The 27,980-nt window shown below is 40.3% G+C and overlaps 10 protein-coding genes across 35 annotated transcripts in view; 9 read left to right on the top strand and 1 right to left on the bottom strand.

Moving 5' to 3' along the window:
- Window positions 1–19,352, bottom strand: part of LOC128266150 (modifier of mdg4-like) — a 32,720-nt gene extending 13,368 nt beyond the window's left edge. For 11 of the 26 annotated variants that reach the window (XR_008269034.1, XR_008269031.1, XR_008269033.1 and 8 more), the window contains exons 1-4: window positions 19,194–19,352; window positions 18,680–18,937; window positions 18,480–18,619; window positions 16,576–17,440 (exon numbers count right to left, since the gene is read on the bottom strand). Coding sequence is in view for 22 of the 26 variants with exons in the window: in XM_053002468.1 (XP_052858428.1) it covers window positions 16,576–17,440; window positions 18,480–18,619; window positions 18,680–18,893 (1,219 nt within the window). In the remaining 4 variants the exon portion in view is untranslated. Of the gene's footprint in view, window positions 1–2,236; window positions 2,801–2,912; window positions 3,981–4,007; window positions 4,471–4,570; window positions 4,751–4,819; window positions 5,084–10,940; window positions 11,519–11,766; window positions 12,029–12,234; window positions 12,821–12,895; window positions 14,087–16,575; window positions 17,441–18,479; window positions 18,620–18,679; window positions 18,938–19,193 lie in introns of those variants that run through there. The other 15 variants (XM_053002473.1, XM_053002469.1, XM_053002466.1 and 12 more) reach the window with 10 other exon arrangements.
- Window positions 7–1,067, top strand: LOC128251707 (modifier of mdg4; the record flags this gene model as incomplete). Its single annotated transcript, XM_052978816.1, has 2 exons — window positions 7–289; window positions 357–1,067. Coding segments are annotated over 2 exons (762 nt in total), but the record flags the coding sequence as incomplete, so codon positions are not given.
- On the top strand, window positions 1,208–1,916 carry LOC128266156 (uncharacterized). Its single transcript, XM_053002478.1, has 2 exons — window positions 1,208–1,389; window positions 1,449–1,916. Exons 1-2 carry the CDS (start codon window positions 1,209–1,211, stop codon window positions 1,607–1,609), a joined length of 342 nt encoding a protein of 113 aa, XP_052858438.1. The 5' UTR covers window position 1,208; the 3' UTR covers window positions 1,610–1,916.
- LOC128251706 (uncharacterized) lies at window positions 6,070–6,704 on the top strand. The gene is made up of 2 exons (XM_052978815.1): window positions 6,070–6,081; window positions 6,175–6,704. Exons 1-2 carry the CDS (start codon window positions 6,070–6,072, stop codon window positions 6,496–6,498), a joined length of 336 nt encoding a protein of 111 aa, XP_052834775.1. The 3' UTR covers window positions 6,499–6,704.
- On the top strand, window positions 6,634–7,358 carry LOC128266158 (uncharacterized). Its single transcript, XM_053002480.1, has 2 exons — window positions 6,634–6,942; window positions 7,218–7,358. The coding sequence occupies exon 1, from the start codon at window positions 6,707–6,709 to the stop codon at window positions 6,917–6,919; it is 213 nt and encodes a 70-aa protein (XP_052858440.1). The 5' UTR covers window positions 6,634–6,706; the 3' UTR covers window positions 6,920–6,942; window positions 7,218–7,358.
- Window positions 7,190–7,450, top strand: LOC128251705 (uncharacterized; the record flags this gene model as incomplete). The annotated part of the gene is made up of 1 exon (XM_052978814.1): window positions 7,190–7,450. A coding segment is annotated over one exon (261 nt), but the record flags the coding sequence as incomplete, so codon positions are not given.
- On the top strand, window positions 7,812–8,810 carry LOC128266157 (uncharacterized). Its single transcript, XM_053002479.1, has 2 exons — window positions 7,812–7,938; window positions 8,435–8,810. The coding sequence occupies exon 2, from the start codon at window positions 8,497–8,499 to the stop codon at window positions 8,755–8,757; it is 261 nt and encodes an 86-aa protein (XP_052858439.1). The 5' UTR covers window positions 7,812–7,938; window positions 8,435–8,496; the 3' UTR covers window positions 8,758–8,810.
- LOC128266153 (uncharacterized) lies at window positions 8,556–9,846 on the top strand. Its single transcript, XM_053002476.1, has 2 exons — window positions 8,556–8,691; window positions 8,893–9,846. Exon 2 carries the CDS (start codon window positions 8,934–8,936, stop codon window positions 9,384–9,386), a length of 453 nt encoding a protein of 150 aa, XP_052858436.1. The 5' UTR covers window positions 8,556–8,691; window positions 8,893–8,933; the 3' UTR covers window positions 9,387–9,846.
- Window positions 9,798–10,811, top strand: LOC128251704 (uncharacterized). The gene is made up of 2 exons (XM_052978813.1): window positions 9,798–9,858; window positions 9,908–10,811. Exons 1-2 carry the CDS (start codon window positions 9,798–9,800, stop codon window positions 10,234–10,236), a joined length of 390 nt encoding a protein of 129 aa, XP_052834773.1. The 3' UTR covers window positions 10,237–10,811.
- Window positions 19,353–24,042: 4,690 nt separating the features above from the next.
- Window positions 24,043–27,980, top strand: LOC128259382 (muscle-specific homeobox protein tinman). The gene is made up of 4 exons (XM_052991717.1): window positions 24,043–24,334; window positions 24,391–24,737; window positions 25,760–26,445; window positions 27,389–27,980. Exons 2-4 carry the CDS (start codon window positions 24,556–24,558, stop codon window positions 27,841–27,843), a joined length of 1,323 nt encoding a protein of 440 aa, XP_052847677.1. The 5' UTR covers window positions 24,043–24,334; window positions 24,391–24,555; the 3' UTR covers window positions 27,844–27,980.

Raw genomic sequence — 27,980 nt, 5'->3', positions numbered from 1 at the left:
CAATAAATAAACAAAAACCAGCAAAAGTCCCTCCTCAGTCGTTTTATTTTCATTTTTTGCCCGAAAGGCCTTATCTTACCCGGATGTTCTAACCTGTTGCGTTTGTTTCTCAAATTGACAGCCGCCACATCCGCATCTGCATCTCGAGGAATCCCACCACGTAAACGCGGCAGGCCCAAGACCAAGGTTGAGGATCTGACGCCCAAGCCGAAGCTGCTGGACAAATTGCATGCGGCGACCTTGAACGAGGAGGCCAGCGAGCCGGCGGTGTACGCGTCCACCACGAAGGGTGAGTCCGAATCCATTCGAGAGTCGTGCTCCTTGATAACCAAGCTGATTCCTTGCTCCCTCTGCAGGCGGTGTCAAGCTCATCTTCAATGGCCACCTGTTCAAGTTCTCGTTCCGCAAGGCGGACTATTCGGTGTTCCAGTGCTGCTACCGGGAGCACGGTGACGAATGCAAGGTGCGGGTGGTGTGCGACCAGAAGCGGGTTTTTCCCTATGACGGCGAGCATGTCCACTTCATGCAGGCCAGCGACAAAAGCTGTCTGCCCTCGCAGTTCATGCCCGGCGACTCGGGAGCCATATCTTCGCTGTCGCCCAATAAGGACACCAAGGTGGAACAGCTGATCAAGACCACCACCAAGCTGGAGAGTTCCGACGCCAAGGAGGATGAAGATTTCGAGGAGTTTGAGATTCAGGAGATCGATGAGATCGAGCTGGACGAACCGCTGCCGGACAAGTTGCCCGCCAAGGAGGAGGAGGTGGACCCCAACGACTTTCGCGAAAAGATCAAGCGACGTCTCCAGAAGGCCCTGCAGAACAAAAAGAAGTGACACTAAATTTGCCTACAAGCTCATATTATAATTTCTATATCCAGCTGATGGGAGAATAGGCCTTAAATATTTCCAAGAAGGGATCAAGCGACGCCTGCAAAAACCCTGCACAAAATTAAGAAGTGACACTGAATATGCCTTACAGCTTCAATTTATATTTTCTATATTCATTTGGGTTTTAAATACCCCTACTAATAAGTTTTTCGTAATAAAACGATGTCAATAAATCAGACCATTAAGTAAACCATTTAACTAGCTCGTAAGCTCCAACTCCTTAATACGTATATGTACTCAACAAAAATGTGACAGACAAATAACCTACGCACTTTTATGTTTTCCAGTTACCCAACACGTTCGGAACTGTGGACCGCAGATGTTCCTGATCAGCCGCAAAGGCGGCACTCTGCTAACCATTAACAATTTCGTCTACCGCTCCAATCTCAAGTTTTTCGGCAAGAGCAATAATATCCTTTACTGGGAGTGCGTCCAGAACCGATCGGTTAAGTGCCGCAGCCGCTTAAAGACCATCGGCGATGATCTCTATGTAACCAATGGTTTGTAAAGTGAAAACTATAATTGTTTCCCAAGCAATTGTTCAATTTACTATCCACAGATGTACACAACCACATGGGTGACAATAAGCGTATTGAGGCGGCCAAAGCGGCTGGGATGCTGATCCACAAAAAGCTGAGCTCTCTTACAGCCGCCGATAAGCTACAAGGCTCCTGGAAAATGGAGACCGAGGTCAATCTAGACCAGCTGCCGAAGATGTAACCGCTTCTTAGACATTCCCACCCTAATGTACGAGTTCTATTAGGGCTAAGCTAATGTATTCGACTATTGTTCTTGCAATGTATCTTTCTGATTTAGACTGAGTGCCCCGACCCTAGTTATGATGGGTAAGTAGCCCGTTTATCTAGGATCTCAAAACACGCGTTTTGTGATGTACAAAGTCCCGGGTCATATTATTTATTCTGTTCTCACTGCTTAGAAGCTTTTGGCCACGGCACTGACTTAAGCCATGGCTTGTGTTACGTACAAACTATGAACTTTTAATAAAATCAGATGAACATTTAAACAAGTTGCACATTATATGATCTCATCTTAAAAGAGTATTTCTCCGTACATTTCAAACATATGTACATGTCAGATTTTCAGATTGTTTCTTTTGAATGTAATTATTTAAATGTATGTTTCTTTTAAGTTAAAGTTTGTTTTGTGCACTAATAATATGTTTTAAGATCTTCATACTTTTGAAAAGATATGGAAACCAAATTACAAAAAAATAGGTATGTTTTTATATTGGTTGGCTTTTTTTCATAATTTTCTTTTAAAATCACTTTTTTTTTGTTTAATTTGCATAGTTAAATTAAGCATATTTATTTGTGTGATTACTGCCTATTTATCATTTTAATTTATTATTAGTTCTACATCAAGATTTTAAATTTTGCGTGTATAAAATATGATCTTTTGAAGAAGACTTAGTTTATCCTCTTAAAACATCTATATATTTGGTAAACTATTATTGGTCTACTCTCAAGTGTTCGATGATTTGGAAACAAATTAAATTATTCCGATCATTGCTAGGTATGTTCTGAGCATAAAAAGTTTAAAAATTGTGAGATCGCATTCAAAGGATTTAAAATCCCTTAACCTTGCCCTAATCGGTAGGAATCCAAGGCAGCTTTAAACTGTCCAGCTTGGTCCTTACATTCTTATGGTTGTGCGAGGAGCAAGTGCTTCGGTATTTCACCTCGGAGCCCACCATGAAAGTTGAGGCTCGTGCCTTGCATCCCTTGTGGTGGTACATGCATCGCCAGGATCCGATAAGGTTATCCTTTCCCAGAATACGGTGGACAATAAAATGTTCGTTGGCTATTATTAGCTTTGGGCGCCTGTGGGCAGCCAGGTTAAATTCCGCTGGCCCGTCGTATTGCATTGCCTTTTTGGAGTAACGACGACGAACTGAAAGAGAATAAAGAATCAATAGTCAGAAAATGATGTTAACTGTAGACAAAAAATCAATTTATAGATAGAAATCTTAAAAAAGGGTACAAGATTTTTCTATGATCATTTATTATGTTTTGTTTTATAAAATACTTAAGCCTATCAGGACTTATACAACGATGCAGTTAGCCTAGGTTCAGGTGGGTCGATTTGCAGCAAGCAGTCTTTGGACTATTATAAGCTTGATTTCATTAGCTTCCAATTTCTCCATGAAGATATACATTTAACTATATTGATTCAAACTGGCCAGTTCATATATATATATCAAATGACACTTATAAAATTAATGGAAAACTTATATGCTCGTTTGAACTTAGCTTTTTGCACCCCAATTTGTTTTAAATAAGTGTTATTTGAAAACCCTGATATATTATTAGAGATACGGTCACTAATGTTGAATGGCTTACAATTGCCCGAAGACTACATAAACGAATTTCCTTTTACAGGACAACTCGCTCACCATAGGATAGGTACTCTTCATCGACATTAGTTCAAAAAATAATTCAAAACCACAGACATTTGTGACCCCAGACCCGAAGGGGTTAGTAATCCTTGCTGATAAAGACTGCCCCGTGGGCCTGGTGTTGCTGCATCAGCGCCATCATTTGCGGGGTCTGTACGTGGGGCAGGGAGAGGGGCATGGCCAGTGACATGGATACGGGAACAGGCACAGTCACCGGCATCGCCAGGTGAGTGGGAGCGGTGGCGTACGTCGGCGCGGGCATCTGTGTCACCTGAGTCATCATTTCCACCGTGGGTGTCGTCGAGGTGACCACTGGACTTGGATTGGGTAGTGGATTTTTAACCGCAGGCACAGTTCCGTTGGCCTTGGCCTGGCAGTAAAGCTGACAAAGCGGCAGCAGTTCCTTATGGCGTCTCTTGATATGGCTTAGGAAGTTCCCCGTCGACTTGGTGGTGCCGGAGATGAGGCCGTAGCAGGTAGTGCAGGTGGCCTGGATGGCGCCAGGCGTCTTCTGATTCGGCTGGATGTTCTTGTAGAACTTACCGTCCAGTATCTTGGGCAAAGTAAAGGGTTTTCGGAAAGATTCATCGTCGCTCAGATAGGTTACGGCTAGGGCGGCAACAGATGCGTCCGTTGGCAGGCCAGGTGTGGGTGAGGGCTCCATTTTGATCTCAACTGCAAAGTTACAAAAGTCACACATTAGTAGGGCGTTTAAATGGGTGTAAAGCTAAACTAGGTACAAAACGAACACCGACAAATACATATTTTACACATATTTCGTTTAATTTATTATAATTAAGCTAGGGCTGAAGACTAAGGAGTAAAATAGATTAGCTGCTTCCTGCGCAAGCCTACTGAAGCTCTGGAAACTCGTCCAACAGGTCAGCCGCCAAATCCATAGAGTTGACCTCCGGACCGTGGGTGTGCGGAGCGCCAGCGATGCGTATGGTGACGTCCTGAATTTTGGAGGTTACCAGGGTCGCGCGGCAGCTGTGCTTCACGTACCGCGAGCACCGCCAAAAGATGTTTTTCAGACTCTGACGGTTCACCACGTACCGATAGCCCTCGTATACCAGCATCACCCTGCCACGCTGCGTGGTGGTGTACTGGATGCTGCCACCGGTGGTCTTGTCCTCGAAGAGCGCCTTTAGAGATTGGATGGCACCTGGAATGACAGACGCAGGAGGTTTACAAACATTAGTTGGGGTTATTTTTGGAGGTTCTGCTGAGTTAACTAGCTACTTCACAAGAGGTGGGAGGAACAATTCAGTTACTGGCATTTATTTCATTTTAAAAAACGCAACAAACGAAATTAAACTATTGTCCGGCGCACTATGGCTTGACTATCATAACTTTGAGCGTGGACAGCTTGTGGTCCAAGAATTTCTGGACCAATGATGGGCTTAGCTGGTCCCCTCGTTGGGCAAACACTTGGCACACATGGGCTGCAAAGAGAGGATATAGTATATGAAAGAATAAAGGTCGTGTGATAAGATAAAACCTCTATTATGTACTTATGATTTCCTGGAACAGCTCCTGGTCGGCGGACTCCTTGCCCTGGGCAATGCGGGACAGCTTCGCCTTGCCTATCACCAGATCCGTGACCCGGGATGTATATATAGCAGGCACGTGGAAGTAAGCCTTGGCAAGAGCCACCTTGGACACAAAGACGCGACTGCCATCGAACAAGGGAACGGCATCCACATCTCTAGGGGGTTTTTCCACTCCATTGTCACTTTCTGCAGTCTTCGGTATTTCAGTGTCCTCCTTCGGAACTTCTGCAATGGCACATTATAGCGAAACTTATTAAGGTACTTCGTTTTGAGAGGTCAACAAAAACATAAACAAAATAAAACACAGTTAATGCGGTTCTTAAAGTGGACTTTATTTCGGTTTAGTTAGGCAAATGCCAGCATCTGCAGTACAACCCAGGAGGGCTGGGGGCTATAACAATATTCCCTTTTATTCATCACAATCGTTGCACAATTTCACTGAGTAAAACACAAATTATTTATTTCAGCACGCCCACGAGACACCAAGTTGAAATTAAAGTAAAGAAATGGCAGCAACCAGGGTTGCATTGGGAGTACAGTGAGGCATCGGTCATGATGAAACTATAAATTAAATTATATAAATTCATTTATATTTAAATGTAATTTAAAAATTATTTTTTTATAACGTCATATCAATTTAGGATTTTCTGTCAGACCTTTAGTTATATATTAATTTTTTCAATTTCTAGTTTCCATTAAGGTACAACTCACATTACCAGGTTTGTCAGAACTCGAAATTTTTTTAAATGCATATTTAAAAAATAATTGATTTAAAATTTTAACACGATTAATATCTTCTATACTAGTTTGTTTGTATGTGTTGCCCTCTTAATTTTTACAATTAGCTCATATTTGTCGCTTGATTATTACTCTTGCTAGTAGCTACTGTACTCACTTCTTTGCAGCCCTGGGTAGTTTCCGTTCATCCGGCAACTCTGCCAAAATGTCGCCAGAATTGTGAAAAAAAACTGCAAGTGAATTATCCGATTTGTTGTTAAATTGTTAGCAAAGAAGTGAAAATAAACAGTTAAATTGCCTGCTACAAGTGAATAGTGTTGGTCGGATACCCGCTGTGAAAGAAAAGCTCAACCTCCAAATACGGGCGCTCAAGTGTCGTGTGATGAAGCCGAAAAAAGTAGCGACGCCTTCTCAAATTCCAAGCTGATATTGTGAACAAATGTTAAAATAAGAGAAATTGCAATGCGAAAACAATGTCGCCTAATGTAAATAAAGTAAACAAACTAATGCGGAGCAGGCATATATTATTTGGCGGATCATCTTGGGCAGACGAGCTGTCAGAACGTTCTAATCAATAGCCGTCCACCCTTTCCAACTTCTGTCTTCCAGAACTGGAGGATGCCTTCAAGGTTCAGCTTCCGCTCCTGGTGGCCAGGAAAAAGAAGCCTGGCAACTTTCGCAAGCAGAACTTTGACCACCTGGAGGTGAGCTTCACGAGGAGCAATCGGGGCAACAACCTTCTGACCATCGACGGCAAACCCTTCACCCTCAACCGCCGGATCAAGGATGTCTGCTACTGGGAATGCGTCAAGTTGCGCTGCAAGTACATCAAGTGCTCTGCACGCGTGGTGACCAAGTCCAACCGGATCTCAGCCCTGCGCGGGCTCCACAATCATCCATAAGTTACGAATTACCTGTGCCATCTCATTAGTCGAATAAAAATGTTTCCGTTAAGCAAATAGTCATATTCCGCCTCCCCTGCCGTTGTAGTTTCTCTAGAGTCCTCAAGCGAATAACAGGTCTTCTGATTAATCTCTCTCAATTCTTGCAGCCTGCTTCCAGTTGGTGGCTAACCGCCGCGGCGGTAAGAACCTGATCTTTCAGGGGCACATGTACTCCGTGGAGCGCAAGTACCGGAACAGCATCAACTGGGTCTGCTCCAAAAACAGTAACAATGCGTTACGCTGCCCGGCGAGATGTGTGACCAGCTCAGACACTAGCACCGCCATCAAGCTAAGCCACCGGCATCACAACCATCCGGCGGGCTCCTTCAAGCTGCACAAGCGCAGTCGAAAGTGTTCCAGCAGGCGGAGCAGCAGCTAGCCATTCTCCCAATGAGCTTAATAGTATTAATATGTTCACATCTTTATAACATTGTTACATTTGGTGGAATGGTCACAATAGAATGTAAAACATTGCTTGAACTTCATTTGGTGATTGACCTCAACACATAGCTTTTGCATTTAAGTCCTAGTTCGTTATGTTAAGACAACCTACTAATTAGAGGTAGACACTAACTGTCATCCATCATTGTTAAATCAATATCAAATAATTTAGACTTAACTTTAAGTAATATTCCTTTACCACTTATGACTTACCCGCTGTGCCATTTCCTTAACAGGTTCTCGGCATCGTAATGTTTACAAGAAGAACGGATTTACGATTATCGATGGCTATCGCTTTGTGATCGGCACTACTAACTTGCGTCGAACGTACTTGAAGTGTGCCAACTTCCGGAGCAATTGTCGGGCCCGGGCCATTGTGAATAGGGACACAAACAAAGTGCGGATGAGGCACGAAGGCCACAATCACAGCCGCAAGGATGTGGTGAGCGGACGTAACTCTAAGAAGTAGCAGGTACCAAGCTGTCTTGAGGAATAAACAAACTGTTTTCGTTACAAAATGTTCGCCTGCTTTTCACTACTCCAAATGAACCCTTATGCCATTACATCTTTGCACTTAAACTAAGATTCTGACCATCAGCCAACTAACTTTGATAATTCCTTTGCAGATCACGCGAAGTTGGCACAGTATGTGCGTTCCAATAGAGGCACCGATCTCGTTTACCACAAAGGCAATACCTACACCCCCAACGAGAAGTTGAGAGAGGGACAAAAGAGTCGGGACTGGAAGTGCTCCATGTATCACAAGGCAAAGTGTCGGGCCCGCCTGGTCACACGCATCACCAGTGGCGGGGATATCATCCATGTGACTAGCAACTTGCACACGCATCCCGCAATGTACACATCGCAGAAAATGGAATCTCGTGTGGACGCCCAGAAGCTCTGCCTCGAGAGGAATCCGCTCTGCGTTAACACACGATCGGTTAGAATTGACAGCAAGTAAATGACAAAATCCGATCTCTCTTAACCCAACACGGATAAAGCTTTAGGTGAAGAATAAAAAAACTTCTTTATGAAGTAGTTTTAAAACTATATTGTCTGTTTAGGGACTAACAAACATGTGAGATGTGAAGGTACTAACTTCCCGCACTCCCGATGAATTCATTACAAAAATTTTTTACATAATTAAAACAATTTTGTGTACCACAAAATAGCTTAGACTAAAAAAACAGATTCAATAAGTTGTAAAGTTTTCCTAATCGGGAGTAGGAAGCAATTAGTTTTATATTATTACACATTGGTAACCGAGATGATCGACTTAAAAGTTTAAAATAAATTAGTCTTTTTTTTTTAGTAAGTTCACCTCCCTTGAGTCTCAGGGTATTTAGTCTTTGAATAAAGCCTTAACTAAGTGCAGTCTTGGCTTTAATTTATTTCAGCAAGATCTTCGAATGATGCCAATACTAATCTATGCACTATTTCTAATATTTTTCAGAAATCCTTTTGACATGGAAACAATTGCCAATAGAGTCAATATACAATGCGAACGGAAAGCTGATGGACATCATACCCAACATCCAGATCATCCAGGGTCAGAGAAAGTCCGTACAGCTAATGTTTGCTAAATTTGCCTACGCCAAGAACAACCAGCGCGGAAACACCATTTACTGGAACTGTCGGAGTCGGCGTAACGGAAAACATCCGTGCAACGCTCGATTATCCATTAGCAGGCTCCCGAACGGACTGTACAAGGTTTGTCTGTCGCAGCCGGAGCACAATCACCCGCCTTCCAAGCGCCTATGTAGAAAGTATGATTAGTTTGTAAGCTTTGCCAAATATAAACGCGCCATGACTTGGCAAACAGCATTAAACCGACTCTGAATCTATTGTTGTATCAATTTATATAACATCTGAATATATACTAATCCGAATGTGTACCCTCTCCGTCCACAGAAAGCAGCGTGGCCATCTACTCGGCCACTTCCCGGGGAAGAATGCAACTGATATACGGCGGTCAGCCGTTTATCTTCGAGAAGACCCTGAAACTGTCTTCGGGGGAGGAGAAACGATTCTGGCGATGCAACCAATGGTGGAACCAGAAGTGCCGCTCCCGTGTTTTCACCATCAATGATGTCGTCTGTCCGCTTAACCGATTCCACACGCACGAGGAGATTGTGCGTCGCAAGAAGCGTGTGCGTCGAGTGCCGCCGGTGGAGACGATTGCCAAAGTGGTCACCACTGCCGGCAGGCAAGAACAGCAACAGCAGACCCAGCAGCAACAAGAGATACAGCTGACCAGTGATGCTATGCTGACTACCGCGTTGGAGGACGAATCCCCTGCAACGATTGATGTCAGCGAGCTGGGAATGCACCTGAAGTACGAGGAGATTGTAGCGGATGTCACGGGCATTGTGGGTGCCACTCGGGTGGTCAGCCGACGGAAATAAAGAAGGAGTTCTCATTCTATTTTTTTCTTGGCAAATACACCGCAGCAGCAGATTTTACTCCATAGAAAATTTGAAGCAATATCATTTTTGAACTGGCCACGTCGGTACAAACAAGATATTTTTTTGAATTTCACAAAGGCTACATTCAATTTGCTAGCCAATATAAATTATTATTATATTTATATTTTAAAAAACTAGTTTTATTTTATTAAATATTTGCAAACATTTTCCAAGATAATAATTTTGCTTTTAAAACTTGATAATTGCCTCATCATTTCAGAACTGAAATCTATAGATTAAATTCTGCTCCTTGTTTTCTCTAAAAAAAAATCGACTCATCTTAGTCCCTTATTCTGCGTAAATATTATTAAAAACAGTGTTTTAGGAAACGGACAAGCTAAGTTAGCACCTATGATTCAACTTATAAACACTTTAACAAATGTAAATTTAATAAATGTAAGCCTTAAACAGCGTAATTATTCGTTTTAGAATCCACGAAACGTTTCCAGTTCCCGTTTGAGTATACTTCCAACCAGAATCACTCTTTACTAACCTACCGGGACACACACTTCTTGTCTTTACAGGCGATACTCCACAGTTCTTCTTCACCAAGGGCCAACGGGAGTCCATTAAGCTAAACTACGGCGGTCATAGCTACGTAAAGTTCATGGAGAACGGCCGCGGGACCAAGTGGATCTGTGCTACCCGCTCCACCACCAAGTGCCGTGCCCGAATCCGCACTACCAAAAACAACCGCCTGGAGGTGCTACATGCCCCCCACAATCACGATCTGGCACCACAGAAAAAGGAGCGAGGACGCCTCCGCCAAAGGATTAAAACCGGAAAGTAGTTAAGAGTGTAAGAGACTTCAGACCCAAATTGGAATTAGGGGTTATTTGGTGTTTAAGACCTCGTATTACTTGCTCAGTTTAGTTTCATCTTATGTTTGCAATGCAACATCTGCTCCTATTGTTCTGCTTGTTTATATGATAAGCTAAAAACTAACATCGAAATACTTTTAAATTTCGCACTAACATTTTAAACAGGACTTCTTTAATGCTGAACAAATTAAATTCATTTTGGCTTCTTAGTTTGTTTGATTGTGTAGCTATTGCCATACCTTTAATTTGTCTAACATTTAAAGTTTAATATATGTCTTCCTATTTTAGTTTATTCTGATCCAATGCAATGAAGCGTTAAACACAAGATTGGTTAAGTTAAATTCTTTGAGCCTACAAAATGATATGTGAAGATCCTTTTTAATAGACCTTGTAAGACTTTTTAAAGCGGTGTCAATTATATTTTTATATATCACGCTGTAAGAAATCGAATGAAAATAGAAACAGGATATGAAATCCCATGACGCAAAACCATAGTATGTATTGCATTAAATTGAGATCAATAATAATAAAAATATGAACATGAATGTCATTATCAGCTTTTTGGACGGAGTAGTTCGCGTTGATCTACCTTAAAAAAGTATGACGTAGGAATCGAATTATTCATTACTAAAAAAATAGCTTTCTTAAAAGTATACCATTAAATGATGCAGTCTTTTAAATTTATATTTGTTTTATTACTTAATAATTTATGTGGAAATTGTGACTGAACAAATTATGAAATCCAAGAAATTTTTGTCGATTTTCCGACACAAGGCGAATATATAGGCATTACTTATAAGCGGGTGGTAATTGAAATTGTAAAAATCAAACTCGATTATTCAGGAAAAGTCTTACTTACTTAATCACGATCAGTAGATCGTATATAAAAATTGGAATTAATTACATATATGTCTCATTTCATTGAGGAATGCAGTTCCTCAAAGCAGTTTTCGCACATCCAGTTGCTGCCAGGACATGTGTCACACAGAGTTGTGATCCTGGTTAGACCAGTCCTGTTTTTTTTGAGGCAATTTACGCATTTTCCCTTCAACCGAGGCAGGCCTACTGATACAAAGTTGTGCTGATCGGACGAGGTGCGAATTATGTTGTCCGGGTTTTTAAGGTTTAGTTTACGAGCGGGCTGCACTTTGATCATTTCTTCTGCAACTGTGCGGACTGGGGGTAGCAGTTTAACACTTCGCTTCGGCCCCAATTTTTGAATAGGTTGTAAACGTCGAAATAGTCTTCCACCTGTAAAGTTAAAGAATACAAAGTTAGGTTGGTTTTTAAAATGTTCAACTAAATACAGGCTACAACAAAGACAAGTCAATTTTTATATTGTTTGAATAAAAGAGTCATTTTTGATTTAATGTGTATAGCTAATCAAACGTTTATTTAATGTAGTAATGATTTGGAGTTCTCAGGTTTTAAATGATTTTGTTTGTTTTTTCTAGCTGAAATAAAACAAGAATACTTTAGTTTTTTCGAGTATGGCTTACACTTTTAGTTATCTATTTATTTAGACGGCTTTCCAATCGACCACTCGAGGAACAAATGTCTTTAGTCGTTCGGGTGGGCTATGATTGTGGAATCCTCGTATTGATTTTATTGATTTCATGTGGGTGGTCAGCGCCGAGCGGCAGTTCATCTTTTTATACATGGTGCAACGCCAGAAGGTCAACAATCGCTCCGGATTCCGAGTGTGACAGCTAAAGGTAAAACCCTCGTAGACAAGTTTTCCTCGATCGTCGTAGGTAAGAACTGAAATTAAAAGTCTGAGTTAGTTAATTTACACAGTAATAAAACCTATTCTTCAGGAATTATCAGATTGGTGCTATTGAATTTGATAATTTCAGATCTTTATTTCACTCGGTCACCTAACCGTGAAGGAAATGGTGAAAATTGCAATTAAAAAGTTAACTATATAGCTAACTTGGCTAACTTAAAGCTATATTTACAAATTTGTTATACTTCAAATTAAGCTCCCTTTTTTACAATTTAAATTCACAGGTAGTTAGGGAAAAAAGTAGAAAATTGCATAGTTAAATTCCTAGATATGTACGTTCTTCGACGCTGTTACTTAGTAACTACATTCCACTGCAGAGTCCAAATGGACCAGCTATTCGTGCATGAGCATCATGGAGGCGTGCATCAGTTCGTGATCCGTCAGCTGCAACGTGGCCGGATCGCTGGCCAGCTGGTGCTCATCGATTAACTCCTGTTTCTGCTCGTGAAGCTGCTGCTGTGTGTAGCCGTGCGTCCTGCACTGCTTTCTGCCGGTGCTAACTGCTGCCATTTTATTTCGCTGCACGATCTTGTCGATCTTGTCCGTATGCGGTTGGTGGTTGTGAAGTCCGCCCGTCACACTCTTTAGTCGTCCGTTTTCCAAGACGCAGCGGGATCGGCAGCGCATTTCGTGCACCTTTTTGGAATAATTGTGGCAGCGCCAGTACTGTTTGTTGCTCTTGCGGCTGTGGCAGTTGTACATGTAGCCATTCAGCACCAGACACGGCGTCGACCAGGGGCTTTCTATGAAGACCAGCTCGTTTCCATCTGCAATTTAAAAATTGTTGGTTAGTCAGTGGTTTATATTTGGGAAATGAAGCCTAATATTGATGTAGTAGACCATTCTGAAATGTGCATCATCCTTTGTTTTGGTATCAGTTTATTAGAGCATTAAATATGAAATACTTTTACAGATTTCAATTAAAGTACGTTCGAGATGGTGGGCCGATTTGTTTGGCAGAGGATCCTTGAACCATTATAAATCTACTATCAAATTTGGTTGACTTAATCATTAAAATCCTATGAATGTTCGGATACCTCGGTATTTTTGAGCAGATTCTTTTCATTGGACACATGCTGTGAAACTAACCTTCATGTTTCTAAGTATGTAACAGTTTTCTAATTGTATATCATTGGTTTCTAATGTTGAGAAATTACAAATTTTATGGAAGGTGCAAAACTATAGCCTTAAATGTATTAAAAAACATTTTAAGTCGGACAATTTTTGGTTGTAAACATTTTTGGTTGTGGGCTAACTAACGATTATATTATAAATAATAAAATACATGTACACATGTATGAAAAATAGCTTCAGTTTGATAGTGACATACAGCAAGAAATCTAATGAAGGTTCAGAATGATATACGATTTATAGCTTTCTTTACAAATAGTCCGCAACTGACTGCTATGGTAATTCTCCAAACAAATAAGCCCATTCCAAAGCTCGAGACTAATACGAGCTTATGGTGCTAGATGATTACTCCTAGACGTGCTTAGACTTCAGCAGGGAACGGCGCTTGGCCTCCTCCGCCTTCTCCGACTGCCACCTTGCCTCCCGCTCTCGGTCCCGCTGCTGGACCCGACGCGACTCCGCCTCGCTCTCCAGCTCCTCCTCCTCCTCGGCGGCGTCGACCAGGGCCTGCATCTCGATCTCCGTGGCCTCGGCAGCGGGCAGGAACAGCTTGCAGTCCTTGCCGTCCTTGGCGGTCACGATGATATTGCTGCTGCCCAGATACTGCGATATCTTGGGGTTCGACGTGCAGATCTCGATGTACTCCTCCAGTTCCTGCTCCACCTTATAGAGCTGCCGCTGGCCGATCCTCGAGGAGTGGGACTCGTGGTTGTGCTGCCGCCGGGCGTCTATGAACTGGCCATCGCGGGTGATGACCACCGCCTTGCAGCGCAGCTTGAGGACATCAGCACAGCGCCAGGTTGTCTGTCCATTGGCCTGGGTCAGCTTCTTGTTGTAGATGTAGTCCCGGTACACCAGCTGGGCGTTCTTTTTCTGGCTGCGGATAAAACTGATATCCGTGTCTGCAAGTGGCCCGAAGACAACCGAAAACAAAGGGTGACAAGAAGGCGGGGAAGATGGTTTAGTGGGCATGGTTATACCAATGTCTAACTCCTAATCTAGTAAATACATGACTTAAGCGCTACGCTAGAATCGGCGAAATAAAACAACATTCAATTCAGACTTTGGCTTTAAGCAGTTTATTGGCACTCAGCGAACCTCAGGACCCATGATGATGATGGCATCATACTTACAGAAGGTAGTATTTTACGACTTGCAAGAGCATTTTCTTCAGATTTTACATAGCTTGGGTTTCAAATACGATCTGTCACAAAACACAAGGGTGGAAAACACCTGGTACGACAATGGCGAAACTGCCATAAATACCACCCTCAACACTATTTTTTTTAATAAACACCACACTTTACTCTGGCACAGGCAGGAAATAACTAATTTAGCACCAAAACACACTTGTTATTCATTTACAATAAACTAACAAAACAAATTCGGCTTGGTTTCTGAATTATTTTCAACAGTGGTGCCACTCTTTTGAATTTTCAGGGCTGGATTTTCATTTAGGGCTACCAAAAAGTGGCAGCACCGTCCCTTCCATCTGTTTAAAATAGCTTGGATATTCCCTAAACGACTGAATCCCTGAATTGAGGGAACGACTTAAAAAGTTTCCTGCTTAAATTGTCAAACAGCTGTTTCATCAAACATCCTTTACCCTCGGCAATTCAACAAAATTTTCAGCTGCCTCTGGGCTGCTGAAATTTAAGCAAGTCAAATTTGCATGGAACAGCTGGCCGAATTTAAGCAAATCAGACGTTTAGGGAATACCCAAGCATTTCAGGTTCAATGAAATTTGTTCTTCACAAACGTTTATTTTATTGTTTATAAATACATAAAAGAAACCCGTTATATATTAAATCTTATGAAGTATTTAAAATATACACACAGGAAATCCTACGAGCCTTGCATATTTTACATAAAAAGTTGACCATTAGCAATGCACAGAATACTGTTACTTTCAGTAGCTCATTTTCAAATTACGGTACCATTCTACAGATATTGCAGTTCCTTTGAAAAATGTATTCAAAATATCACCTTAAGTTTAAACTAACACTGCCCATTTTAAAAAATATGCATTGCAATTTTATTCAAGTTTGCTCTCCTGTGTTAACTATTGTTCAAAACCAAATTATAATTTTAGTTATTGCAGTTCAAGTTTTACGACCTGGGACCGCAATATAAATGAAATATTTTACATTCTTTGAGCGAAAAAACCAATCAAAAAACCCCGCTGTCAGATTTTTCTTCTGCAGAATTCTTCAAATTTTCTTCGAATTATGACAAACAAAAAATGAACAACTTAAATTTTTTATAATTTAAAAAAAAAATTGAATTCAAAGTACTATTTTTAATTACAAAAAGTATTTTTTAAATAAAAAAATAAATTGAATTCCAATTACTTTATTAAAAAAAAAATAAATTGAATTCCAATTACATCTTTTTTAATTAAAAAAAATAAATAGAATTCAAAGTACTTTTATTTTTTTAATTAAAAATAAATCAATTGAATTCCAAGTACTTTTTTGTTAGAGACAGTTCGCTTAATAAGACAATACGTCAATACCACCGCCAAAAAAAGATTTAGCGAATAAATATTGTTCATTAAATTAATCCATTTTAAACCAGTTTCTTGTTCTTGCTGTAACAACCTTCCCCTGGAACAGCACTCAATTTTAAAATAAAACTTTAAAAAAACATCAACTGGATCACTGTTTTACGAATTCTGGCTTTTTCAAGAGGAAATATACATTTAAATATTAAATATATTTACTTCAGACTCGGCAATTCATGCCGTTGCTAGAAATGTATCAGCAGGCTTTTACGTTGCTTCAACAAGTCTGAACAACATCTTGATGTACGGAATAAAAAACGACCAAAAAAAAACCAAGCACCAACAAATAGGCGCTTTCCCCAAAAACATGTTGAAACTTATCAATAAAATTAAATATCTGCAAAACATGATGAACGAATGGAAAACTTTTTAAAACTACTGGTATTACCTTTAATAGTTTGAGTTCTTCATTGTGTTCCAGGGTGCAGCACAGACATCAGTTTCGATGGAAATTCAACACTCTACTTACCTTTAACTTAAGTTTATATAAAACCGCGTGATACTGTGCCGAAGCACGTAGGTAATATGCTTCAGGCGACCGATCTGCCACATGCTTTTTAGGGATTTAAAATAAAGCACAGGCTAACGTAACTAGTTATCAACTAAAGACCAGTGAAGTATTGCTTAAATTTGTTTTAAATCAGATTTAAACGCACTTTACCAGATTGAAAAATGACCTGATCCGCTTGCGAAGTACATATATAGGTTGGTTAAAGAACAATATAAATCAGTTCAAAAATGATTACATTTCGCAAGCGCAAGATCATTTCTAAATTCTACTTATGACTAGTGGCCGTCGGCCATTTTTACTACGGGAATTCAACCAACCTTGAGCCTCTGTGTTGCCCTGTTCCGCGCTGGTGTCGACAAACGAGGATTCACTGTAGTTCTGTGACTGCTTAACCACCGCCTTGGACGTGGTGGCGGTCACTCCGCCGCCGCTCGTGTTTGCCGTCGTCTGGTTGCCAGCATCCTCGTTTTCAGTGAAATAGCTGTCGTCGTAGCGCATGTCCCCGTAAGCATCGTCCTCCACATAGGTGCCCTCGCCATCTCCGGCAGCATCGCCATGGTCCTCAGAGTAATCAGGTTCCGATTTTGTTGGCAATTCCATGGGGAGATCAATGTATTCAGCTTCCTCCTGCTGCTGATGCTGGCGGACCTGCTGCGGTTGCTGGTGGATCTTGCTTTCCGCGGCGGATACCACAGCGGTTTGCACGGTGATCTGTTGCGGCACCAGTTGGGCGGTCGTCGTGCTTCCAGTATCCGTGGCAGAATCTAAGGGGTCCATTACATTGGCAGAGGCGCTTGTCTTGGAGCGCTTAACGCCGCCGCTGGAAGATGAGGCGGAGGTCAGGGAGGTGCGCTGGGCGGAACGTTTGTTTGTCGACACCAGCGTCGCCGTCGTAGTGGTTCCCGTCTGCAGCTGCTGCTGCGTCTGGATCTGCTGCGCCGCCTGCTGCTGCTGCGGCTGTTGTACAATGGTGGCTTGGGGTGCGGCCGTGGTCTGGATGACGATCTGGGTAGTGCCCTTGTTGTCGTCGCCCAAACCGTCGTCCACGGTCTCGATTTTGTAGCGGGCGGAGGCGCGCGGCTGCTGGCGCTGCACCCGCTGGGCCGGTAATTGCTGTTGTTGTACATGAGGTGCTGCTGGCGGCGGGCTGGGCTCCTGCGGAGGCTGCGGCGCAGGATCGTTCTGAAAAAAACATTGCGAAAAAATGCAATCATATGGATTTTGAAACGAAATATAAGGCAAAAAATTTGCTAAACTGAGAAATTAGTCTCAAAAGCTAGGCAACTATTAGTAAAGCAAACGATGTTTAAAAAAAATGTATTTCTATAATGTAATAAATTTCCCTGCCATTCATAGTAAAAAAAATGCAACTATTAGTAAAGCAAACGATGTTTAAAAACCTGTATTTCTATAATGTAATAAATTTAAATAAAAAAAATTGTAAGTTCAAGTCTTTCTGATGAAAACGGTATAGATCATAACCTGTCCCCTGATTTGCTAAAAACCTATGACTGTAACAAAATACTAGAGAAACAATTTAATTAAGCATAATCAACAAGTTCCGTAAAAAGCACAACTTTTATACACCCTATGGTATGTATATTAATACAGTAATTATTTGCTTGCATTTGAAATTGCTAAAAAAAACTTTGTAATACCTTTTATATTAAAGAAAATTTAACTTAAATTAAATCTTTTAAAATATCCCAACGAATTATACATTAAACATGAATGAAATACTACGTAGAATTTATACTATGAATTAAACAATTGTTTCGCCCCTAACAATAAAACGCAAATGTAAATAATAAAATTGGGTTTGACACGAGGAAGCAATAAAAAAAAAAACAACAGTTCTGCATTATTTGTTTCTGTTTCTTGCTGCATTTGCTTTATGGTTTTTTTTAATCTGCGATACAAATTAATGTTTATGCTTTGGCACCGAATTCGCTGTGAAACAAAAACAACCACCCAGTTGGTAGGTAACATATTGGCCAGAACGAGACAGATGCAACAACACACGCACAGTACAGTTGTCCCTCTCTGGCACGCGTGCCTTTTGGCATTTCGTTTGCGAGAATTTTCTCGGTACAGTCAAACCATGCTCTTATACAGATGCTCGCATGTGTATGTATTGGGCGCGAAAGGCGATGCGTTTGTTGTTGTTTTTGTTGTACCTCCGATTCGATATACCAGTATTAGCAAATATGTATATACTCACATCCGTTAACCCCTTGATTTGCAGAGACTCCGCGGTGCTAATAAAAGCGGGAAGGGCGTCCTGCTTCACATTGACCTCGCCGCAGTACATGAACTGGATGAGGTCCTTCAGCGCGGAGTGGCTTACATTGTTCAGGAATACTGTATGGGGAGAAACAAGTCAAAAAAACATCCCCAATAGAGATATAGGCCCAAACTCACCGATTGCGTGGGTGTTCGACGGCATCTGGGTGAACATCTTGCGGAAGAAGGGCGAGCAGACGGACAACACCAATCGGTGGGCCTTCACTATATGGCCCTCGGCCGCCAAAGAAACGTCCACCAGGTCGCCGCGACATAGCGACTCGTGGAAGCCAGCCGACAAATTCGTGTTGAAGTTGTTCCAGCACAGGCTGAATTGCTCGTCGTCCGCCATCTTGGACGAAAATCAATACTTTTCTGTATCTATGCGTTTGGGGGCTGCAGGCGAAAAAGTGCAATGCACGTTTATTAGTCAATGCTTTAGCTAACCATTCAACTAACTTGTTGTTTACAACCACCAACGACTGCCGAAAAAAACGGCAGCAGCAACACAAAATATGCAACGCAGCCAAAAAACTGGGAAATTTTCAAGCGTATGTGTATGTATATGTGTAAAATAAGTGGCACCGATTTTACTGATTATTCACACAACCGCCTTTTGAAATTAATATTAACCATCAATGAAACTACTCACCTCTTGTATTATTTTGCAAATAAAATAACTATTTATAAACGAAGCTAAAATTATTTTTAGTCTCGCGACAACGCGCAGAGTGCGTCCGATTTCTTTCGTCTGAAAATTAGAGATGAGCGAATGTGGTGGAGAAGCTGCAAGTGAGGAAACATCAATGTCATCGATGTTTTCAAATTATCGATGTTTGACAAAAACTATCGATGTTTGGCAAGGATCATCGATGTTTGTTACATTTAGAACACGACATTTCACGATTTCCTGCACACTGTTGAAGCTTTACTGCTTCAGCGACCGAATTTCCGCAACAGCTACTTTTTCTTGAATAAGAAGTACAAGAGACAGAAAAAAGTCGCTTAAGCTCGCTGTTGCACTTAGTCTTACCGTACATGCCCTTGAATACCAACACAAAGCGTCGGTGAGTTATAGCCCAGTACCACAGAGCTTATTGAAGCGAAACGGTTAGACTCTTTCACCATCTTCTCATCGTTCCAAAAAAACCTTTAAATATTCATTTAAATGATGTGATGGGATTAAAATATACTAAATATACTGGGTGAAACAGCACAAGATAGGAACAGCAAAGGTTGACGGTGGAATATTTAGGGAAAATTCGAGTAGGCAAGTTTATATGCACCGTCATTGATGGTAGACGGTAATAGCCATTTCACATTACAGTATTTTTTGGGGAACGATTTTCAAATTGTTCTACTAAGTTTTTGTTGAATTTCACTTTGTTTTGAGCACTTGAAAGAAGAAGACATTGGGCTTATTCAGCAGAGCATCAAGATCACTGATGGATTTTTTTTGATAGTTTTGCTGAAAGCATATGATCACTGATCATGATGCAAAAATTTGCAAAAAAGGAGCGTTAAAATTGTACACTACTTCTTCTTGATACATAAACTTTCTAATTTTTCGTTTAATTTCACTTTGTTTTGAGCACTTGGAAGAAGAAAACGTTGACGGTAGATGGTATCAGTGTGAATTGGAGTTTCATACTTCCACCGTCGTCTCATTGTTCCCCTCAAAAAAAAACCTGTCGGAATGCTATCAGTTATTCTCTTTGTATTATTTTCGGTTGAAATTATATTTTCTTAACTTTTTTTTGTTGCCTTATCTCAAGTTTAATCACTTTTGTGCAACCGTCTCAAGCAGGTGAACGAAAAGTGAATTTTGCTGAATTTAAAAATTAATTAGCTTTGTTAAAAACACCTTTATCGCTAAAAAAAATATTATTTTGTTTTATTTTTGTTCTAACAGAATATAAAGTTAAGCCAACTTATAATAAAAATATAATTTGTTCATAGGTAAGCATCTCATGAACTATTAGCTGAAGCGATAAACTAAGCTATGCCACCAAAAAAAATTCAAATCTATATTATTTGTACCTAAATGACCACATCTTATTTTAATCAAAATTTTTTCTTTATTACTTTTATGCTTGTGCAGTGGAGGGTTAAAGACATTTGGAGAAAATTGCATCTAAATATTATGTACACATTTTAAAGAAATCGCATAACAGGCGCAAAAAATACAATTAGCAATATCGTCGTCGAGATGCCACGTACATATATAGGCCGTTGAAGGGTTAATTTATAAGTTTTTCAGGAAAATTTGGACAGTGTTTCGAGAAAATCGCTTACCAGTGGAACATTATTAATGGACAAGAATGCACCGCATTCTGTACACAAACCAGTTCCTAAGCCATGGCACCAACCAAATATTTTCTGCCATTTAAAACACTTCTTCGACACTAACTTTTAATAATTCTCTACGCCTTTCACAGAGCGTATTCCTAGCCGAGCTTTATATTAAAAAATGTCATTTGAAACATACTAGCTTTTTTTCAATCATTTTTATTTCAAGCTTTTTTGGAAATCGATTAATTGGTGGACTATACCGCATCATCATCGATATCTAATCGACAATCCTATCGTTGGCGCTGCATATAAATTATATAAACCTAAGATCTAAAATCTGCTATGTATTTATCCCTATCCTCACTTGCTGATCATTTTGTTCAGGATTTCATCCAAATCCGTTTAGCAGTTCCCGGGATATTCTATATGTTACACTTACTTCGGAAATTCCAGTGTTTTGTTATGCAGCCCTCGTTCGATTTTGCGGGTTGTAAATGAGTCTGGCAATGCCATTTAAAAATCCCCGTTATGAGAAAGCATTTATTTTGCGAACAAGTTACAAAATGAGTAATCAAAAAAGGAAGGGGTCCGAGCAGCCGGTAAAAGGTAAGGACGAACCTTCCCCAACGAAGTCATTTTCATATGTCACTATATATTAATAATAAATTAAATTAAATATTTTCAGAACTTCACATTTAATTTTGGTGGCTTCGTGGAAGTTGAGCCCAAGAAGAGGAAGTACTCTATTTCCGAGCGAGGAGGCCCGCCACCGCCGTCGCTGTCTGAATAGAGGGAAAGGCTGCCGTAAAGGGGATATCTGATGATGTCCCGGTTACCAGCAAAACAGCTCAATATAAATAAAATTCAAAATTAAAATAAAATTTAATAATATCTTAATGCGCATTTAAACATTTTTTGTTTGGAAATTCTAGCGATTGCAAATGCGAAATTTGGTCAAGTTCCTGATATTTAGAATGGCATCGGCTTAGCATTGGTACATTCTAGCGAGTATGATACAAATTTTCCAAAGCACTTAAAAAATCGAATTTTTGAAAAACATAATGTTAAAGGGTATGCAAATTCGATATATTTTTGACAAATTCTTGATATTTTGTATGGCATCGACTCAGCAATGGTACATTCTAGCGAGTATGAAAAACATTTTTCAAAATAAACAAGCAATTCAAAAAATTGATTTTTTTGAATAACATAAGGATATGCAAATTAGATTTATTTATGAACATTTTTTGATATTAGAAACAAAAAAAGTTAAAAACTATTACAATTCAATTCAAAAAGTTGGGCAAAGGCTGAGTTCAATCACTGGGAACAACATTAAAGCTCCATCATGGAAATTATCTGTAAGTCTGAATTTAATTAGATAAGTAGAGAGCTGTCAGTCATTTTCCATGTCACCTCATAGGTCGGTAAAACATCTAGTCAGCCAGCGCCCTGTTTGAGCTGGCTTTATTAAACAATTTATTTCTAAATTCAAATGCAGTACTTCCAGATCTAGATATGTGAACTTTTGATTGATCCAAAAGCATCCTCAAAAACCATAACAATTAAAAGAAAATTTAACATAATGTTGATGTGACAAAGGGTTAAGGATATTTTTTGGAAACTCTTTATTCTAAAATATAGAAAAAACAATTTTTTTTTTAAATTTTAACGTCGCTTCTACGTTTTTGTAGGTTATTTACTATTTTGAGTGTAAAAACTTTTAATTAATCACACAAAAACGATTTTGTGAAACATACTAGCGAAATTTCACCACTCTCCCCTTAATTGAAATAAATACCTCGGTACTTGTTTTGAGATCCCCAGAGCTGCTCGCTCAGTACATTTATCATATCAAGTGTGCGAAAATCTGCACTTGAGCGCCACTTGATATACAGTTTATAAGTATATAGGGACTATAAAACTGAAGGACTATACAATAATAAATACTGATACTCAAGCTCAAGTAGCGAAACAAAATCTGCATAAAGTGGCTGCGAACAAACAACTAATAACAACAGGGAGCAGACAGAGGAATCCGTGACGTTGCAAGTGGATGCTTAGTGTGTATGATTGTTTGTAGATATACATACAATTACATGCCTGTAAAAATGCAAACAGAGCGGCTATTATCATGGAGACGTTCGCCAAAACTACTTTTCACTTCCATCCAAGGCGGTTGACACATAGAGCCGCTTCTTTGCTCAACCTTTAAGGACTTGTTTAAATCCGTATGAGGGCTGCGTTCCGTTTGTGTGATATTTTTGAGCCAAATAAAATCGGTTACTAATGGTCAAAATTTCTGGTCACTACAAATAATAATATAAAAATAACCTAGAAATTAATATTATGACGGATTTGAACTCAACACAGAAATCGAGGTTATACATATGGTCCTTTACAGAAAAAGGTCCACCACAACAACAAAAACTAAAAGAAGTTGAACAATTTTTTTTTCTTTTATATCGATAAAGAAATATTATATTTAAAGAAAATAATACGTTTGCAACATAATTTTGTTTTCGTTGTGAAATATTTGAACGGAATGTCGAAAAATAGGTTTTTTTCAAGTGCTGGCCTTGTTTTTGCTGTAATTTGTTGCATATTCGTTTTATGATTGCAATCTTCATTTAGGATCTTTAAACCAATAATAAAATAGTAAGAAAATAAAAAAAATAGATAAAGCATCCATTGACTAATAATACATTTATAGGTTTTTTTCACCTGTCATTTTGATGTCACGTTCTCGATGACAAAACGCTGTGTCCTTTCAGTACAGCTAATGCAGTCATCGCAAGTAGTTCAAAATTTAAAAAAAAAACTTTAATTTTATTTAAAAGTCCGTCGCGTTCTCCATCGTAAATTAAAATCAGTAAAAAATTATAACAAGGAAGCATTCCGACTCTATTTAGAAACAATTTAAACCGATCCCGCCTAGCGTCAGAAAAGCCTTGAAAAAGCTGCAATAAGAATGACAATAAGGCCCGCTAATCCTTATATCTATTTTTTTCATTATTAAACATGCGTTCCTTAATAATGTTAATATTAATACTTTTATACGTGTAAAATAAATACTTCTTTTTTATTAAATACATTTTGATGTAAAAATGTTTGTCTGAAACTAAGTGAAAATTTTGTCGCGTTACAAATTTGATAAATCTTGAAAAACAAATCAAAAAATAATAATATTTCAATATAAAGTCTAAAAATTGAAAACTACATTATTTTACTAAATTGGTACTCAATTTTACTCAAACGCGCACATCTCTACCCGAAATGAGAGAATAAAGAGCGAGAGAGAGGGACGCTCTTCTGTGATTGGCTTGAGGGCGGCCATTTTCCCCCTAACGGCATTTGTGTGTGCGGTGCACCCACACACGTCCACGAGCGCACAGGCATAAGGCGATCTGGGGTGAAAGAAGTACTCGCTCAGTACCAATATCGAGCCGACAAATTGCAGACACGGTCGAGTGCGCACAGCAACGGCACTTCTGGGATCGGGTACGGTTACTTTTACGCTGTACGTTACGGCTTACGGGCTTCGGTCTTCCACTCAGTGCGCTAACGGTTGCGTGGGGTGTGCTCCACCACTTTCTTGATTGGCCTGCTACCGAGTTAGCCATTCAAGTGTCGCAAGTTCAAGTGCGATTTGGCAAATTGGTGTATTTATTTAAATTTAAAGTGCTTCTCAAGTGGCCAAGTGATCGCATCGCATTGCGAGGATGTTGCAGCACCATCAGCAGCAGGCTCAATCGGGTGGCTATTACGACTACAACCAGTCCCCCAGTCCGGGCAGCTTGACCAATGCAGATGCATTGAACACCACTCCGTTTTCAGTCAAGGATATACTGAACATGGTCAATCAAACGGAGGCTTACGAAGGCGCCTACGGACACCTCGATAGGTAACTGATTGGGAAATACAATGTTAAAATAAATCGTATGTTTTGATGTTTGTCTATGAAGTACCTAATTGGACTTCATTTGAAAATGAGTTAAACAGTATACATATATACTAACCACTACGTTCACATTCATGTGTGTCCCACTAAGACTTAATATAGGAATTAATATAGGGATATGTTTAAAATTTATTTAAAAAAATGTAATATTTTTGTCAGTTAGACCGCACAAGGTTTTTACCCAGAATTGAAACAAAAACTAACTTGGTATAGTTCTTTTGAAACAAATACAAAAAAACGGCCAGCAGAACTTAATCGAATAGAAAAAGGAAAATAAGCCAAGGTATAAGTCTGGGCCGACTGTTATTTAACTGCTATTTACTTATTACCAGGTATCTTCTTAAATATCTCTTTCACTTATACCTGTCAGTAAGTTTTTCACGAAGGCAGCGTACTTTCCCTTCCCAGCCGCATTTTATTTATTTTTTTTTAATAGGGCTCCATAGGAAAATTAATTTCTACCAATTTTCCAACGAAAGATAATGTTTTGATAACCTTCCGTCGAGACGTAGCAGAAGAAATCCTATGAAAACACATAGGAAGCATGAATTGCAAATAGGATCTGGGACCAGAGAACCTCGAGCTCGAGGCTTTGACAAATCATCGTTATTTGTACAAGAGGCCGAAGACAAAGATGAGAAGACACAGTGTTAACAATAAGAACAACAAGGTCCAAGGCAGGCAGACCGTAGAGGTGGCGATCCGGCGATCCGGCGATCGCTCGATCCCTTTTGGGCTGGTCAACATGTGTGATTCGCATGTGTGTCCGCCGCACGGGGGCGTCCCTAATTTGCTGATGAGGCATGAAATGATGTCACCAAGGATCCTGTCGCGCCAGCAGGAAGTGGGCAAAAGTCTACGGCCCGGGGAGCCACTGTGTCCGGCGTGATGCAACACATGGCGGCCATATCCGAGTAGCCCAGTGTTTAACCTTTCGCTTTTCCTATTTCTCTGCTTTCCCGCAGTGCGGCTGCTGCCTCGGCGCTCTATGGCGCCGGTGAGTACCAGCAGCATCTTCACCAGCCTCCGCATCAGTACCACGGCCACCAGCAGCATCAGCATCATCAGCACCATCAGCATCAGCATCAGCAATCCGAGCTACCGGCCTCCCAACAGCAGTTGCAGCCTCAGCTCTTGGACGATGGCAGCACAACGGCGTCATCTCTATCGCCGCTCCTGCCACCCCCGCCACATCAGCTTTACGGCGGATACCAGGAGTACGGGATGCCCGCCCACATGTTCCAGCACCACCACGGACATCCACATCCACATCCACATCCCCATACCCATGCACACCAGGGTTTCCAGCACTCGGCCTCGGCCTACAACATGTCCGCCTCGCAGTTTTACGCCGGAGCCTCGGCATCGGCCTACCAAAGTCCCGCCACCTACAACTACAACTACGCCGGAGCCGGGGAGGTGTACGCCGGAGCCACGCCCTCGGCGGTGAGCATCAAGAGCGAGTACATACCCACGCCGTATGTGACGCCCTCGCCCACACTGGACCTCAACAGCTCCGCGGAGGTGGACAGCCTGCAGGCGCCGGCGCAGAAGCTCTGCGGGAATCCCCTGACCCAGCGCCTCATGGAGACGGCCAGCAACTCGGCCTCGCTAAGGAGCATTCACAGTGCGGAGGAGGGCACTAAGAGAAGTGAGTAGTTTGATGAATTCTGTTATGCTGTAATTTTAACTTATATGTTATGAACATACCGGGGATCTATCGAAATCTCTTCCAACCGAATTTTTATAAACTTGGAATTTGTTTTCAAAAAGTTAAACCAGCAGTCTTTAACATACCATTTTATTTTTAAAAAATTCGTCTTCCCCATTGGTCAATGAAAGAAGAGGGATTCCAATTAATAAGCTAATTGAAAAGTAATCAGCACATCTTACTTTCAATTAAGTTGTTGTTAATTAATTGTCATCGTAGTATTATGTTTATAAGCCATTAAGATCATATTGGTTTTTTAAAAACAAAACATTATTCGACACTTTATTTTGGTGGGTCAGGAAATCACAAAGAAAACTAGCAGATGCTGTAATTGCAGAACAGAGTCAAGTCATTTTAAAAAATTGTAAAGTGTTTTTACTTGGTTTTTGCAACTAAAACGTTAATCTGTGCAGTTAAGAGGCAAGGATACGGACTAAACGACTTTTTTAAAAAGCTACATTTTTTCTTACACTCCCTGAACACCAGAAGAACTCTTTAAGAAATTAAAAGTTTTTAAGTTAAATTTTGAACAATACTTTAATTCTATAAAACCAATTTCATTTAATATATATTAGTATTCATTAAACTTAATTTTTTATCTGGCAAATTGTTCGGTTGTAATTAAAACATTATCTTTGTTTTGTGCCCAAAGCAATCATCAAATTAATTTTGTTATTTTGGATTTCAACTCTCGTGAAGACTTAATTAATAACTGTTTTGGCCCAAATACTTTTCGAAAACAGCATTGCAATCTAAAGCCAACTAAAAAAGGAACATATTTGATTTTTTTTTCTCCTACTAATATTTTTCTATATTTTTGTTTATTTTTTAATGTCGCAAATTACTATAAGTATGCTAAATAATAATTTTTTTATTTTTTCAGAGGACAACAGCCAGGTCACTTCCTCGCGTTCCGAGCTGCGTAAAAGCAGTATTAATGGCACCAGCAACCATGGCAGCAATGGCGGATCCTCCAAGCCGAGAATGAAAAGGAAGCCGCGGGTTCTATTTTCCCAGGCTCAGGTCCTGGAGCTGGAGTGCCGCTTTCGGCTGAAGAAGTATCTGACGGGTGCGGAGCGGGAGATAATCGCCCAGAAGTTGAATCTATCTGCCACGCAAGTGAAGATATGGTTCCAGAACCGGCGTTACAAATCGAAACGGGGTGATATCGACTGCGAGGGCATTGCCAAACATCTGAACTTAAAGTCGGAGCCCCTGCACTCGCCAACATCTCTGCCCCCGCCGATTCCCAATCACGTTATGTGGCCACCGACCATCCAGCAATCCCAGCAGCAGCAGCAACATGTACAGCAGCAACAGATCCAGCACATGCAGTAGTTCCTCTACAGGACGAAGGATTCGAGTCTCTAATTTATTGCAGTTTCAAGCAGTCTTTATGTTGTTGTTTAAGAAAATTGCCTCATAGCTTTAGTACCTTGTTTTATGTATATATTGGACAATAAATAAAGCCTAAG

This window comes from Drosophila gunungcola, chromosome 3R, assembly GCF_025200985.1.
Source record: "Drosophila gunungcola strain Sukarami chromosome 3R, Dgunungcola_SK_2, whole genome shotgun sequence".
Classification (NCBI taxonomy): domain Eukaryota; kingdom Metazoa; phylum Arthropoda; class Insecta; order Diptera; family Drosophilidae; genus Drosophila; species Drosophila gunungcola.
Note: the sequence above shows the minus strand (reverse complement) of the source record. Positions and strands in the feature narration are given on the sequence as shown.

Excerpts from the sequence above, each read along its gene's own strand:
- LOC128266156 (XM_053002478.1), top strand. The coding sequence starts at position 1,209 with ATGTTCCTGATCAGCCGCAAAGGCGGCACTCTGCTAACCATTAACAAT. Across the intron at positions 1,390-1,448 it reads TGATCTCTATGTAACCAATG|ATGTACACAACCACATGGGT; the intron begins GTTTGTAAAGTG and ends TACTATCCACAG.
- LOC128266158 (XM_053002480.1), top strand. The coding sequence starts at position 6,707 with ATGTACTCCGTGGAGCGCAAGTACCGGAACAGCATCAACTGGGTCTGC.
- LOC128266157 (XM_053002479.1), top strand. The coding sequence starts at position 8,497 with ATGGACATCATACCCAACATCCAGATCATCCAGGGTCAGAGAAAGTCC.
- LOC128266153 (XM_053002476.1), top strand. The coding sequence starts at position 8,934 with ATGCAACTGATATACGGCGGTCAGCCGTTTATCTTCGAGAAGACCCTG.
- LOC128251704 (XM_052978813.1), top strand. The coding sequence starts at position 9,798 with ATGATTCAACTTATAAACACTTTAACAAATGTAAATTTAATAAATGTA. Across the intron at positions 9,859-9,907 it reads AAATGTAAGCCTTAAACAGC|TATACTTCCAACCAGAATCA; the intron begins GTAATTATTCGT and ends TTCCCGTTTGAG.
- LOC128259382 (XM_052991717.1), top strand. The coding sequence starts at position 24,556 with ATGTTGCAGCACCATCAGCAGCAGGCTCAATCGGGTGGCTATTACGAC. Across the intron at positions 24,738-25,759 it reads GCCTACGGACACCTCGATAG|TGCGGCTGCTGCCTCGGCGC; the intron begins GTAACTGATTGG and ends GCTTTCCCGCAG. Across the intron at positions 26,446-27,388 it reads GGAGGAGGGCACTAAGAGAA|AGGACAACAGCCAGGTCACT; the intron begins GTGAGTAGTTTG and ends TTATTTTTTCAG.